General features: G+C 57.1%; 1 protein-coding gene and 1 long non-coding RNA gene across 6 annotated transcripts in view; one reads left to right on the forward strand and one right to left on the reverse strand.

Moving 5' to 3' along the window:
* Positions 1 to 14,163, reverse strand: part of PIGG (phosphatidylinositol glycan anchor biosynthesis class G) — a 28,595-nt gene extending 14,432 nt beyond the window's left edge. For 3 of the 5 annotated variants that reach the window (XM_059678047.1, XM_059678010.1, XM_059678029.1), the window contains exons 1-8: positions 13,899 to 14,163; positions 13,140 to 13,345; positions 8,348 to 8,557; positions 6,984 to 7,172; positions 5,525 to 5,666; positions 2,443 to 2,655; positions 1,269 to 1,486; positions 761 to 1,039 (exon numbers count right to left, since the gene is read on the reverse strand). In XM_059678047.1, coding sequence (XP_059534030.1) covers positions 761 to 1,039; positions 1,269 to 1,486; positions 2,443 to 2,655; positions 5,525 to 5,666; positions 6,984 to 7,172; positions 8,348 to 8,557; positions 13,140 to 13,345; positions 13,899 to 14,046 — 1,605 coding nt within the window. In that variant the 5' untranslated portion in view covers positions 14,047 to 14,163. The remainder of the gene's footprint in view (positions 1 to 760; positions 1,040 to 1,268; positions 1,487 to 2,442; positions 2,656 to 5,524; positions 5,667 to 6,983; positions 7,173 to 8,347; positions 8,558 to 13,139; positions 13,346 to 13,898) is intronic. The other 2 variants (XM_059678019.1, XM_059678038.1) reach the window with 2 other exon arrangements.
* On the forward strand, positions 4,154 to 4,951 carry LOC132222817 (uncharacterized). The gene is made up of 3 exons (XR_009450307.1): positions 4,154 to 4,589; positions 4,627 to 4,643; positions 4,835 to 4,951. It is a non-coding gene; the product is annotated as an uncharacterized LOC132222817 (long non-coding RNA).
* Positions 14,164 to 15,758: the final 1,595 nt, after the last annotated feature.

Below are 15,758 nucleotides of genomic sequence, written 5' to 3' on the forward strand. Positions count from 1 at the left end.
CCCGCGGGACACTCATCAGATGCTCCCCTGGCTCTGGAGGAATGGCCTGCCCTCCTCAGCACGGCCCGTCCGAAGCCTGGTGACGGGACATGGTGCCTAGACCCGCACCACCTGGGCAGCGTGGGGGCTCAGAGACCTGGGCCCGGCCCCTGGACCCAGCCCTTCATACAACATCTTCGTCCTCTCGAGCCTGGGTCGTCAGGCAGCCACAGCCAGTTCCCACTACTAAACCAAAGAACCTCAATGGTATTTCCCAAGAATCCAACCATGAATTTTCCAGAAATCCAGAAGTTTCCACTGAAATGTTCATTCTACTGAAATGACAAAGCTGGCATCACAGCACCATCCCTTCAATGTACCAACCTGAAGCATATAAAACTAAAGACAGTGTGGCTCAGTGGTTGAGATCAACCTATGAACCCGGAGGTCACAACTCGGATTCCCGGTCAGGGCACATGGCTGGGTTATGGGCTCGAGCCCCAGTGTGGGGCATGCAGGAGGCAGCTGATCCATGATTCTTTCTCATCATTGATGTTTCTGTCTCTCTCATTCTCCCACCCTCTCTCACCTGACAGGCGAGGCCTGGGACCTGTCAGCACGGAGCTGAGAGTGTGAGGTGGGCCCAGAGCCTGGGGACAGGCTGCCCTCCCTGGCTCCGGCCAGCGCTGCACCTGCCGCACACATCGGGAGGGAAAGGTACTCAACTACCAAGTGCAGCCTACACCACGAGATGTGTCCTATCTGCGGGAGCCAGCCTTACCCTCCTCAGAAGCTTCCCACGCACACACATCCTGGTCAGAGTGGACAAGACCCCACAGAGCAGCGCGGAGACCAGTGCCAGCACCACGCCCGCCACGGGCCACGCGAGGCTGCACAGGTAGCAGAAGCTCTCAGCCGAGGTGCACACGACCATGTGCGTGGCCCAGAGAAGCAGGAACATCACGTAGAAGAGCAGAGAACACACGGGCGACAGAGGGACCTCCAGCTTCGCCGTGGCACCCAGGGCCTGCGGGACGCTGAGCAGGAGCAGGGCGAGGACCTGGGCGAGAAAGCACAGGCTGGTCCACAATGGTGGCAGGGAAAGGCCAAACCACGCCTCCAGCCACCCGCCTGGACAGGACTGTGCACAAGGGCACACGTGAGCAAACAGGAAAACCAGTTTCCTGTTTTGGGGAACACTGATGTGCTACAGACACTCCACTGCAATATCCTGGCTGGGGTATCGAGCCAGCTCCACAGGTGAGCCTCGCTGCGGGCGAGCACCATACCTCCAGAACCACGACGGTCCCCACCACCATGGAGTAGATGTCGTACTGGGCCTCCTGGCTGCTCAAGGCCTGGCTCAGGGCCTTCAGGGTGTACAGGTACTGCTTGCGGGCCTTGGCTCCCATGTTGAGAAGGATTTCTGCATTATTTTCCTCTAAGTACAGTTTGACCCAGTTTCCGTGCAGCCTTTCTGATATTTTAAACTGTTCGAATCCATGCTCTGACAAGAAGAGGAACAGGTAGGTTGCGGACGCAGCACAGACGTAGGCACTGGGTTCCCAGCGGCTTCCGCGGCCTGTGGGAGAACCTGACAGCTGGCGCCCAGGGACCTTCGTGTGTGGGCTGGTCATGGGCCAGCACCCTCCAACCTCCTTCCAGCTGACCTCCCCCATCCCTCTGCCTCCACCCCTGGCCTTGCCTCTCCTCCTCCCCTGCTCCCTCTCTCCTTCCCTCCCCTCTGCTCCTGCAATGGGAAACTACCCAGAAATGCATTGTGTTAACAGGCCCTCGACTTTACAGAAACCTTCCCATGCTCGCACTGTGTGAGGACTGGGCGGACGGGTGCCTGCCGCTGTCTCCACCACATCCACAACCCCTCCCCCCCGCCCCCGCATGGCTGCCCTGCCTGCCTCTCAGCAACAGCCTGGGTCTTCTACCGGCTCCGTATCGCGAGTCCTCTCTGGGCAGCTTCCTCCCAGCTCTCCTCCAGCCTCCCTGGCCCCAGAACCTCCCAAGTGCCGGCTGCAGAGCTCAGGCTCCGCGACTCAGGACGAAAGCGAGAGCCCCTACTCTAGCCAGGGTCCCAGAGGCCCCCACACCCCTGGCCTCCCGTCCTGTGCCTTCCTCTGCTCCAGCCACTCCCGCCCCTTCATCCCTGCAAGTGAGGCACGTCCCCCCCAGGCCTCGCCACCCACACACCACCTGACACCAGTGGCCACCTCCTGCTCTCCCTCTCAAGCTGCGCTCCATGAGGGCAGCCCTGGCCCTGCTGTCCAAACGGAAACAGTGGGAAGAGTCGCCACTTGTCGACTGAGCACACGTATGGGAGCACGTGCCTGAGACAACGGCCTCTGGGTGCTGCTCACGGTGATGGCCGAGCTCTGAAAGCACAGCCAGGCCGCAGCGGGGGCCAGGTCACGCGGGGCCCCAGTCTGGCGGAGGGTAGCCGCGACTCACCTCTCTCGAACCCCGGGATGCGCGCTCGCAACAGCCTGCTGAGCTGCACCGCATTCAAGTGTAGGAGCCTCAGCTGTTGCCGCAGGGCTCTGCCCTGCACGACTGGGAACAGGAAGCGGCCGACGCTGTGCTGCGGGATAGGCAGGCCGAGCCCCACCGCCAGGGTGGCGGCCAGGTCGGTCTGCTGCACACGCTCTGGGGGCCGGACTTCACCTAGGGGAGGAAGCAGGGTCAGCGACAGGCTCTCGGACACACCTGACCTCTGACAACGCACGTCAATCACCGTCTCGCCAAACCGTTCCCTGTAGCTTTACGGGGAGCACCGCACCGGGCTGTCAGTGAGCTGACGGACCGCCACCTTCCCTGAAGCAGCCACGGCGCCTGGGAGACGCCGGCACAGGGAGCAGGTGGCGCAGCAGATGGTCACCTGGGGGTCCCTGGCGGCCCTGCCCTGTGGATCAGAGTGGTGCTCACAGCCCCTCGGGCACCTCTGGGAAAGCAGCGGGAGGCTGGCCCAGTGGCTCGGCCCGAGCACTAGGCAGGGGTTGGCGTCCGACGGGCCCTACAAGGGGACTGGGTGAGGTACGACCTGGGCTCAGGCCCGGCTCCGCCCCAGGCCCCGCAAGGCCCTGGACAGGAAGCTCAGCGCAGGCGTCCTCTTCTCGGAGGAGAAATTCCCCGTCCCCCCAGCCGCCTGTGCAGGTGGGTCAGCGCAGCCTGGGGCCAGCCTCCCACTCTAGGGCGAGTTTGTAGAGGTTTAGCTTTGATTATGGTAATTTTGGGTTGTATGGAATTTTCTTTTTAACTGGGTCCAATTTATTCTTCTTTTCTGACCAACCCTCTACTGATGCCTCCTGAGTTATACTTAGAAGTTTTCCACTCCAGCATTACATTTCTTCTCATAGTCTCTGACATTGAGGGCTAGTTCTCAGCACTGACACTGGTGGGGCCTGGCTGTTGTGCTGAGACCCGACACTGACTGCAGCAGCCCCGCGCTGCGCACAGACCCGGCTGTGCCCTGCAGAAGCCACCTGACAGTAACAGCACAGAGGGAGTCAAAGGTGCCCGGAGAAAAATGACACCCCAGGCCCAGGCTGTGGATTCCATCCCCAGGGAGGGGCGTGCAGGAGGCAGCTCGTCAGTGATGCTTTCTCATCACTCATGTCTTCATCTCTCTTTCCCTCTACCTTCCTCCGTGAAATCAATTAAGAATATACATTTTTTAAAAGACACCATATGAAAATACGTCTTCACAAACACTTGCTGACGAATGTTCACAGCCCCGCCCACGGATGAATGGATAAATGGACACGCGTGCCCACACCACAGCTATCACTCGGCAGCACTGCAGGGCCCTCTATCCTGGCCACAAGACCACCGCCCCAGGGCTCCTTGTATTAGAAGCTCTGGAAGACGCAAATCTAACAGCGACAGAAACACAACTTGCTGGAGGGGTGGAGGGTGGTGGTGGGAGTGGGAGTGTTGGGGACCACTCACATAAATGTTCTAGAACTGAGATTGACTCAATGGACAGAAGGAGTGAAGCCTGCAGGGTATAACTATTCTTAAAGACAGTCAAGTTAAACACACGCCCCGCAGCCCTCCAGGCCATCTGCCCGCACACGGGCCTCCCAGCTCGGCAGCTGTCCTTTTCCTCCCAAGACAGCCCTGCTGCACGGCCCACCCTCACCCCTTCCTGCTGTCGGTGGTATCTGCTGTGTGGACGAACCACGTTCAGCCGCCTCATCAGGGCTTGGGTTCCCACTTCTGGGCTCTCATGAGTGATGTTGCTGTGAACGTCCGTGAACACGTGTTTGTGAGACATTTTCACGTGGCGCCATTTCCGTCCCAGGAGCTCAGGCACCCGGGCAGGATGAGCAAGTGCTGGGAAGAAGCCATTTCTAGTGCAGGGCTCTCACCCCACTCGGTGGCCACCCTGCTGTGGTCCAAGTGAGGGCAGTGGGGCGCAGAGGCCGCGCTGTGGTCGAGTGAGGATAGTGGGGCGCAGAGGCCGTGCTGTGGTCGAGTGAGGATAGTGGGGCGCAGAGGCCGGTGCTGTGGTCGAGTGAGGATAGTGGGGCGCAGAGGCCGCGCTGTGGTCGAGTGAGGATAGTGGGGCGCAGAGGCCGTGCTGTGGTCGAGTGAGGGTGGCGGGGTGCAGAGGCTGCGCTGTGGTTGAGTAAGGATAGTGGGGCGCAGAGGTCGTGCTGTGGTCGAGTGAGGGCAGTGGGGTGCAGAGGCTGCGCTGTGGTCGAGTAAGGATAGTGGGGCGCAGAGGCCGCGCTGTGGTCGAGTGAGGATAGTGGGGTGCAGAGGCTGTGCTGTGGTCCAAGTGAGGGCAGTGGGGTGCAGAGGCCGCGCTGTGGTCGAGTGAGGATAGTGGGGTGCAGAGGCCGTGCTGTGGTCGAGTGAGGGTGGCGGGGTGCAGAGGCCGGTGCCCTGGTGGGCACTGTACCCGCTCTCTGGAAGGCTGGCTCCAACAGTGCTGGGTGATGGCAAGGAACTGTGAGAGGAAGCCACAGAATCCACAGAAACAACAGCAAGTGAAGCGAGGGGCAAAGGCAGGCCCACGGGGAGGGTGGCGGAGACGGCCAGGCCTGAGGCAGGCCGGTGGGTCAGAGGGGCCCGTGTGTTTGGGTGCAGAACTGGGTGTCAGTGATGACAGAGGAGTCTTCAGTGAATCTTGCTCGGACTGGTCTGGTGACTCCTACTGACACGGCTACTCGACCTCTAGTTTCTAACAGAGGGGACTCTTAGGGGAATGTAAGCACTTACGTTTCTCCGTTCATACATGTGCCTCCGAAGTCGCTAAGCTACGGGACATTCTTACTAACAGTCCCAGGCAGCTAGGCAGTGGCATCCATACAACCGAATTCCCACAAAGGACACTTGTGTTGTAATAATCGGGGCAAGAAATCTAACCTCCTCATCCTGACTGCCCCTTGCCCTGTTAGTTTTCATTCTGCCATTACTCAGGGTATTTCAAACGTAGCTTCCAAAAAGAGTTTTACAATCAGTATCGGGTGGTAGAACACAGCAGTAAAATACAGTCTCAGCGTGTTAGCCACGCCTGCGTCCTCACCGGGCTTCCTCTCGAACGCAGAGCTGGTGAGGAGCAGCGCGGTGTTCACTTCCTCCAGGGAGGAGGCCCCGTGGCCCCCACTCTCGGACATGCCGTGGTCGCCACAGAGAACCAGCAGGTTGGGCGAGAGGGCCTCCCTCTCCTGTAAGGCAAAGGGGCCATTTCAACGGCACTGACACCGGGAACACGTACTCGCTAGGAAACGCACGTCAGGTTCTAGCTCAGCCGTGGACAAACTATGGCCCGCGGGCCGGATCCGGCCCGTTTGACATGAATAAAACTAAAAAAAAAAGACCGTACCCTTTTATGTAATGATGTTTACTTTGAATCTATATTAGTTCACACAAACGCTCCATCCATGCTTTTGCTCCGGCCTCCGGTCCAGTTTAAGAACCCATTGTGGCCCTCGAGTCAAAAAGTTTGCCCGCCCCTGTTCTAGCTGCATGAACAGTTCTTTCTAAATTAGTGGGTTTTTCCTTTTGCCTATGAGTTTACAGTCAGATCAAAGGGTCACGGTCAAATAGCGTCATGTATGAAACAAGCAGAATCTCATGGAGGTCGCACAGCAGTGGGATTGGACAGAGGGCTCTCAGGGCAGAGGCTCTGGGCCCGGACCTCTTTGCCACTTCGGAGCTGTGAGAGTGCGGGCACATTGCTCTGCGTGCCCCGGTGCCCCCATCTGTCAAATGCAGCCACCTTCCTGCCCTGGGGCTCCAGCCATGACCTCTGCTGCCCAGGATGTGCCTGGCAGGCTCCACCTCGCCCTTGCTCTTGGCCTGGCACATCGGCCCCCTCCTGTCCAGCCTCTGCTCACGTCTCCTGTGGCTACTCTGCCCAGGCTGCTGAAAACCACAGCCCCGCAGGTGCGGTTCCCTCCTCCTGCCCCCACTGTCCTGGGGCACGTCACCTTCAAGAACACTCATGCAGCCCGGCCGGCCTGGCTCAGGGGTTGGGTGTCACCCTGTGAACCAGGAGGTCACGATTCGATTGCCGATTAGGGCACATGCCCAGGATGCAGGCTCGATCCCCAGTGGGGGGAGGGGGGGGTGTGCAGGAGGCAGCCGATCCATGATTCTCTCTCATCACGGATGTTTCTCTCTCTCTCTCTCCCTCTGACATCAATAAAAATATATTTTAAAAAAGAACCCTGATGCACTCACTGTGCTTCTTGTCTGCCCTCCTGGCTGGAGCCCACACCCCGTAGACACCCAGACAGGCTCAGCGTCCCGAAGGCACTCAGGAGGCGGGAGCGGGAGGGATGGGGATGGTGGGGACACAGCCACTGCAGGCGGGACCCGGCAGGTGAGCATGGCAGTGGCACCTGTGCCGGCTGAGGCTGCCGAGGGACGGTGGGCGTGACATTCACTCAGCTCACCTGAGCTCACGTGACGGCTAGTTTTTCTGGGGACTGTGGGCACAAGCACCTCCTGGCACCAAGACCCACGGAAGCGCAGCTCACCTCTGACAGCAGCGAGGTGTGGATTCTCATCAGGATGCTGTCCATCTCGCTGAGCTTCCGCCCAATCAGGGGACTGCTGGGCCCGGAAATGTGGCCGATGTGGTCCAGCCCCAGGTAATGGAGGATTAGCACATCCCAATCCCCCCTTTTCAATACTTTATCCAAGTGCCTCGTCACGTTATCGTCCACCTTTAAGGGGAAAGTGCAGATGAAGAGCTAGATCGCCACTGCCCAAGGAAGTGATGTGTCGTTATACGTCACAGGGTTCACTATAGGTGACAGGACTCGGGGGAGTTCGAAAAGACAAGAAAAAAAATTAAAACTGCCATAAAGAACTAAACATCAGATGAGACAAAACTTTCACTGACATCGTTTCGCACCCCAGGCTGCAGACAGACTGTGGTATAAGATGGACCGAGCAAGTTCTGCTGCAAGAGCATCTCTGTGGGCACCGCGAGGGCTGCACTGAGCAAGGACCCAGGACCCAGTTACACAGGGGAGGGCAGTGAGCACAGGACAGTGCCCAAGGTTCCAGTGACCAGCATGAGAGCTGTTCTGGGAGGGAGGAGACAGCACTCTGACCAGCCGTCCACAGCCCCCAACAGAGCCATTTAGCCTGGTCAGCCCCGACGCCACTGCTGGCCACCTCCCTCCCACTGAAAAGCCTATGGCAGAGAAGTTTCTGAGTGACTGTACACAGGATGGGGAGGCCCAGTTGCCGCTGGCCAGCACTGCTATGCTGCACAGGCCACTGCAGCAGAGGGCATCTGTGTTAGCCAACGGACAGGTGAGGGGTGCAATGCTGTCCGCCCTAATGCCAAGTCAGACATGCGGTGCCACTGCCCCGAGGGTCTCCCTCTGCACCCAGGCTCAACTTTCAACAAGGGCTCTCATCACTCCTCCCCTTGGCGAAGCGGCACTCCCAGCTGATGCCTCTCAAGACCACCCACCCAGCTTGCCCTCGACCCTGTGCCTCCTACTCGACGCTGACCCACTTGCAGAGGGACCAACGGCCTCGGAGCCCCAGGCAGTGTGGCATCCTTGGGCTCGGCCTCAGACAGAGGCTGCCACCACTCTATCCTTGTGGGACGTCCCCGCTCACCTATGCACCCAGCTCACCTGACTCCTGGCTGGGCAGCCCTTCTGGATTCTTGACACTTGCCAATCGGTGCTCAGCCTCCAGGCTGTGGGCTCCAGAGAGCCGTGCTCACACCTGCACCAGGGCTCACGCCCTTGGCTGTCACGGTGCAAGTGAGCCACGTTTGTACTGTCTCCACACCCTCCCGATAGAGCAACAAACACCACTACAACGAACGCTGCCTCTCCACCTGGTAGGATCTATGTTTCTTATTTTAAACACTGACCTCTGTATAATCTGACACAAAAAATGAGGTTGTTCCATCATATTCCACAAAGTGCTTTGGGAATAACTTCACCCATGTTTCGTCGCCATAGAAGATGATCCTTTTCCCAGCGGCTTTTGCCTGTGTGACGACATTGTCCTCCAGCAGTGCGGGGGAGTTGAGGTTTCTGACGACATCCACGAAGCCGGGGAGGCTCCCTGTCATCAATGCCTGCAGGAGGGAACACTCTCGGATTAGACTTTGGGGTCCAAAGTGCAGCAGGGGGAGGGGTGCTGGCCACGACACAGAGGAAAGACGCAAGCATAAAAGTAGGGCACTCCCAGGACAGGAGGGTGGGTCAGTCCTACGACAAATGGGGAAAGCTACCCGCAGATTCTGGCAAAACCAGAATGCTTCACCGTGAACACCTGGCCCCATTTCAGACAAGGAGAGGATAAAGGAGGCGCTGAGGGAGCCAGAGGAGAAGAACCAAAACAAGCGACCAAAGGCGGTGTGTGCGCAAGCCTGTGTTCACACCCACGGCCAGGCTCTCACCTGAGCTTCAAGTCTGCAAACTCCACGTCCCGATTCCCAAACCAGAGACCCTACTGTCCACTCCCGAGTGAAGGAGCAGCTCCCACACACCTCTCAGGGATCCCCGAGAGCTGGCCCAGGTGTGCTGGTGGGGACCCCTCCCCGCCCCCACCACATGGCCCCAGTTTCTGGGACAGGGAGGGGGTGTGACATCTTCACACCTTCCTGTGACCTCCCTCATTTTAGCCAGGAGTCCAAGAGGCCGCATGGATGGGGCGCGGTCTCTGTGGTCTGTATCTCCCCACAACACACAGCACGAGTGTCCGGCCTGTGCAATGCAAATCAACAGGAATCCGGTCACACCCAAGGGGCAACTGCCAAGACTGCTCCAACAGCAAACGGAGCGTGTTCTGGGCGTCTGGAACGCATGCAAGCTCGTCAGTCTTCTCCCCCAAGAGCAAGATGACACTGGATAAAACTGTCAAAACCACCCTTTGGGGACTCTGAAAACTCACCAAGGATAGACAATCCGTCGAGAAGTTCTTACTCAAGACCAAGGGCAGTCTCAGAGCTCTGTGAGCACCGCAGTGCTTTCACGGGGCTGCGCCCTGGCTGTGCTGCAGGCACAGAGGACAGGAGGGCCCTCGACTTGGAGCTGGCTCAGGGGACAGTGCCACGCAAGGGCATGGCATCCATGGCGAGGCCACACCAACAGCGGCCCGAGGCGCGGTGCTAGCTGTGGTAAGAGACCAGCCCACACTTTAAAAGGGGATTGGAGCCGAAACCGGTGTGGCTCAGTGGATAGAGCGTCGGCCTGCGGACTGAAAGGTCCCGGGTTCGATTCCGGTCAAGGGCATGTACCTGGGTTGCGGGCACATCCCCAGTGGGAGATGTGCAGGAGGCAGCTGATCGATGTTTCTCTCTCATCGATGTTTCTAACTATCTATCTCCCTTCCTCTCTGTAAAAAATCAATAAAAATATATTAAAAAAAGGGGGGAGGGGATTGGAGGAACGAGACAGGTGTAGTGGCCCCCGTCAGCGCCACCTCTTCCTGGCACCTGGAAGGCTGCGTGGACCCTCAGGAGACCGGAGAGGGAGGGCCGACTTCCTAGCTCCTGCTGGCTGGGCAGAAGGCCTCCTCACAGAGAAAGTGAGAGTCAGGGCGGACACGTCAGTCCCTGACCAGTGAGCACATGGCCCGTCCACACGTGACCCCACGAAGGGTGGTAGCCTCACCACACTAGGTCTTTATGCACAACCTCTGAGCAATTGCTAACCTGTGCTGACCCTGAGTGGCCCCTGGAAATACTAGCCTAAAACTAAAAACAAGAATTGGAAAAACGACCTTAGAGACATCAGCTGCCCTGCACTCAGGGAGACACTCTCCAGGCCTAGTCCAGGCAGGTCACGCCCCACACACAACAACAGCGACGACAGCCACCACTCCTGGTTGAGGGTCGATCTCGAGTGGAGGAGGGGGCATGGATATACACACGTTATGTCTCGTCCAGCTATACACATACAAATGCATGTGCTGGATTGGACAAAAACTCTATCTCCATAAAGGTATTCCTTTTAAGATTTTTTTAAATATATTTTATTGATTTTTTACAGAGAGGAAGGGAGAGAGATAGAGAGTTAGAAACATCGATGAGAGAGAAGCATCGATCAGCTGCCTCCTGCACATCTCCTATTGGGGATGTGCCCGCAACCCAGGTACATGCCCTTGACCGGAATCGAACCTGGGACCTTTCAGTCCGCAGGCCGACGCTCTATCCACTGAGCCGAACCGGTTTCGGCCCTTTTAAGATTTTTTAAATTGATTTCTAGAGAGATGAAGACAGGTGTGATGGATTTCCATAAGCTCGATGCAATAGAGGTAAGAGTGAGACATCCAGCCGGAGCCCACAACCAGGACGTGTGTCCTGACCAGGAATTGAACCAGCGACCCTCCGGTGCAGAGGAAGGACACCCAACCAAGCCACACTGGCCAGGGCTAGAGTTATTTCTTTTTCTTTTTTTAAAATATATTTTTATTGATTTCAGAGAGGAAGAGAGAGATGGAAACATCAATGATGAGAGAGAATCACTGATCGGCTGCCTCCTGGACACCCCCCACTGGGGATCGAGCCTGCAACCCGGGCATGTGCCCTTGACTGGAATCGAGCCTGGGACCTTTCAGTCTGCAGGCTGATGCTCTATCCACTGAGCCACACCAGCCAGGGCTAAAGTTATTTCTCAAAATGTGAGCCTCTCTCTTACCCCAAATTCTACTTCCTAAAGATAACTGGTTATTTTTGGTAAGTACCCTTTCATACTTTCTTCTGTAGGTGTACAACCAAAAATATACAAAGATACATTTTTCACCAAAATATTAACAAACTATGTAAATAATTTTACAACTTGGTTTTATTTTCCAATTAATAACAGACCACCGATTCCTTTCCCCAGAAAACAAATAGCTACTTTATCTTTTTTTTAACAGCTATAAAAACTACATATAAATTTATGTGTGTGTATATATATACACACACACACACAAATATTTATTAACCCCTACCTGGGGATATTTTTTCCTTTTTTAAAAAAAAGACGGGAAAAGGGGGGTGGAGAAACACGTGAAAAGGACACATCGATTGGTTGCCTCTTGCACATGCCCGACCGGGCCAGGGATGGAACCTGCAACCCAGTATGTGCCTTTGACGGGAATCGAACCCACGGCCCTTCAGTGCGAGGGTTGGCACTATCTATTGAGCCACACCAGCCGGGGCTATGTTTTTAGTATTTGAATGCACAATATATTTAACCAAGACCATGTTAATGGATACTTTCTTTACAAAGTTTCCAATGGAAGTACCATTGGAGCTGAGGCCTGAGACTGAAGTGTTGTCTGGGTGAGAGGAGTTGGGGCCTTCCTAGGGAGACACAGTAACTGCCAAGGCTTGAGGCCAGTGGGCAGTGTGCACGGGAGCCAAGCTACGTGTGATCATGAAAGAGGAAAGTAGCTCGGACGAGGGGCAGGTGAACGGGCACGACTGCCATGAGGCCTGGGTGAGTAGGCACAGTGGGGGGCACCAAGTCGAGGGGCACGAGCCGGAGACCACACTGGACTGGAGGAGGGAGGTGGCGCAGTCCAGCTATAGTCTCAGAATTACGACGCTTGCTCACCTTCTTTCTCGTGAAGAGTAGGTTAACGTCGATCTTTAAATTTTTTCAAGGTGATAGACAAAATTTGGCCTTGCAGATGGTTTTAATTTGCGTTGCTATGATTACTAGTAAAGTAAAAAGAACCTTTTCACAAGTTAAACGGACACTGCAATTTCTTGCCTTATGGAACTCTTCTTACCCTCTGGGCTGTCACCCCAGGGAGCAGGCAGGGAGCGACCGAGTCGCAGTTGGGGGCCCGAGGAAGGGTGAAGGGAGACTCTGTCATGTCCTTGGAGGTTCCTGTGGCTGCCATGGCCGTGGGAAGGGTGGTTTCTTGCCTTCTGAGGAGGACCTGGCTTAGTCTCCCTGCTCGGCAGTGCGGCTGTGTGCTGCCTCGTGACACCCAGTCTTTGGAGCCAGGCAGCCTTGTGCTCCAGTCCCCAATCCAGTTGCGTGACTTGGGTACTTCAAGCCTGTTCCCTCCTTCGGAAATGGTCCCTAATAAAGCTTTAGTCTTTTCTTTACCCATAGTTCCTGGGTGAAGCACTAGGCACTCGAAAGCCACACTCACTAGGCCAAGCAGCTGCAGGCAGGCCACACAGCAGACACAGCGAGAACTGGGGAGGCCAGACCCTGCTGGGCCAGTCACTGTATGCCTCAGAGGCTGAACGAGATCACCCTTAAGCCTTTCCAGGATTATAACTGCCCTAATGGCAATTAGAGAAAACAGCAGGGTAGCAAGGAGGAGGGCGTCCCTGAGACCAGGCTGGCCCGGAACAGCTGGCTTTCAATCCCTTCTGCCGCCCAGGGAGCTTGAACCCTGGCTACTTGGAAAGGGGTACACATGGTGGCCTCAGTTCTGCCTTATCTGTCAGGCTGCCCCAGCCAGGCTGACGGCACGGAATGCATTTCAAATGTGGACAAGTAACAGACTATAGAGAGCCCTCTGAACCTCTTAGAGCCAAACCGTCCTAGAAACGAAAGAGCTAACGTGCTAATCACACCCAACAGCAGAACCACCTCCGGTAGCGGACAACGCCGGGCTGGGCGGGCTGCGAGGGCTGAGCCGCTCGCGCGAGTTTCGTGCATCTGGGTCTAGTGATTTACAAAACACGATGTGAAACCGTTTACCTTGACTCGAGGCATGGTGACTGTAGGCGGCTTTGCTTCAGCCACAAAACTGTGAGCGGCTCCTTTTTCCACAAGGTAAGTGGTGTAGGGCATAAACTTCACACCTTTTGACCCGAACACAAAATCATCTCTCAAGGCATCGATCAGCATAATAACGACTTTCCTGAAGAGAGGCGGGGGGCGCTCGGTCCAATTGGAACTGGCTCCTAAAAGGGTTTGAAAGAAAAAAGAAAATTGAATTGTACACGTGACTTAGCAACCAATCACCTATAACCCAGTTTCTGCCCACGTCTCTGGCGCCTACCCCGCCAGACCTGTCGGTACCGACCCCGAGAACAGTGCCCTCCCCGGGGGGGTGGGGGGGCTCCCCCACGTAGCGCAGGAGCCCGGGACCCAGTGATGAACCGCCCTCAGCGGGCGAGGAGCGAGCCCTCCCCGCGGTCCCTTCCGGGCGAGGGCCCTGCAATGGCAGGGGCAGGCGCTGGCCCTCCGAGCGCGCCCTTCGCTGCGGAAGCGCAGCTTCCAGCAACTGTCCGCACGCTCGGCGGCCCCGCGGGGCGGACCTGGCAGAGCGGGGCCTCTCCCCGGACGGGGCTGCGGGCGGGGCGGACCAAGAAGCGGGCCCGCCGGGCGGGCGTCGCGACGGTGCCAGGGGCCTGGCGGCTGTCAGAGGGCGCGGTCCGCAGGCGTCGTCATCTGCGGTGACTCCCTGAGCACCAGGGGGCCGGGACCCGAGGGCCGGAGCGGAGCGGGCCGTACCTGCCATGGGCTCGGGCGCCGCGGGCGCCGCCGGGGGCTCGGGCTCGGGGCGCGCGGGCGCCGGGAAGAACCCCCGCAGGAAGAGCGCGACCCCCAGCACCTCGATCACCACGCAGCCGGCGGCGAAGGCCCCGCAGCCCAGCCGCATCGTGCCCTCCGCGCTGCGCGGCGCCTCCGGCGGCGGGAACGGCAGGAGCAGGTGCACCCCGAGGCCCTGCCGGAGCCCGCCCCGCGTCCCGGCGGCTGCGCACCAGCGACACACACGGAAGGGGCGAGCGCTTCCGGGTGCCCGGCCGCCCGAGTCGGAGGCCCCACACAGCACTTCCGGCGCGCCGGCCCAATCCCCACGCTGTTCCCGCCCACGGCGGATCTCCCGCCCACCAGCGACTCCCGCTCGCCCCGCCCACGCGAGGCCCCGCCCACCCGCGTGGGCGTCTGTTGCCCTTGGGCTGTGGGACGCCGTCTCAGGTCCTGTTGGGGTTTGGGTGGGAGTCGTGGGATTGAAGTGAAGCCAGACAACCCAGGGCGCTGGTGCCTGCGACGCAGCGGAGACGGTGGCTCCTGGAGCGTCTATTCCCCTCCTGCCTGCCGGAGGCTGTGGACAGGCTTGCAGACGCAGAGACCTGAAGTCACCACACAGGGTGGTCTGACATTAAACTGTAAGTAAAAGCAGTCATGGCCGGCGGTTACGTCCTAGGCCTGCATCTTCACGGACAAGGTCAACCTTTACCTTAACTGAGCCCATCTGTCTTTTTGCATCTATAATGACACTAGTTCCCAGTGCATGAAATTTGTGCATGGGAGGGGGTGTCCCTTAGCCCAGCCTGCACCCTCTCCAATCTGGGACCCCCGGGGCATGTATGACTGCCGGTTTTGGCCCACAGGGATCGGGCCTAAACCGGCAGTTGGACATCCCTCTCGCAATTCAGGACTGCTGGCTCCTAACTGCTCACCTGCCTGCCTGATTGCCCCTAACCACTTTGCCTGGCGGCCTGATCACCCCTAACTGCCTCAGCGTCGGCCCCACTACCATGAGGTTGTCCGGAAGGACATCTGGAAGGTCTCCCGGAAGGTCTCCTGGTCTAATTAGTATATTAACCTTTTATTAGTATAGATACCCTTTGAAATGTCTAGGTAACTTGTAACTTCCCTTTTTCTGGACCCCTTGGGGCACAACCTAATGTGCTGGGTGCCAGGATACCACAAATTCCCTCATCATGTTAATTGTTCCTGCACCCACCTAAGTATGTGCCCATCATTTTACTTTTATCCAAGCCTAGTGGTTTCCCACTTTGCTTTCTCCTGCCTCTCTAGTCTATCACCAATGGATTTCATGTAACCCACCTATGTCCCTTTGCTTTGATTGCAAATGTATAAATACAGATGTAACCCACCAATCTCCTGAGCATTATCATATGCTTTCTGGCATATGTTGACAGTTTGGCTCAAATAAACTCACAAAAATTCTTTACAGGTTTCAGTGGTTTTTACGTTAACATTACTTGGCGTAGTCACAGAAGGATTCCAAAGAGCTTACTAGCTAGGATCCAGCAAAGGGCCCATTGGGTGAACTCGGGCGAGTTGTCTCTTGGATCCAGGACCTTCCTTTGCTTTGGTGGAGAAAATGGGTGGCCGGTTTTTATTTTGGCTTTTCAATTGGAATTGCTGAGAGTCTGAGCAAAAATAACCTTTGCCATATAAATGAGCTGAACTCATTCAGCTTCGAACATAAAGGGACACATCCTCCCTCCAGTCCGATTCTGGGGTGTTCTTAGGTGACTAAGAATCTTTGTGGAGGTGTCAGAAATGCAGGAGCCCCATAAGGAAGTCCCAACACAACTGTAATTAACTAAATGGCTC

Source organism: Myotis daubentonii, chromosome 1 (genome assembly GCF_963259705.1).
Source record: "Myotis daubentonii chromosome 1, mMyoDau2.1, whole genome shotgun sequence".
NCBI lineage: Eukaryota > Metazoa > Chordata > Mammalia > Chiroptera > Vespertilionidae > Myotis > Myotis daubentonii.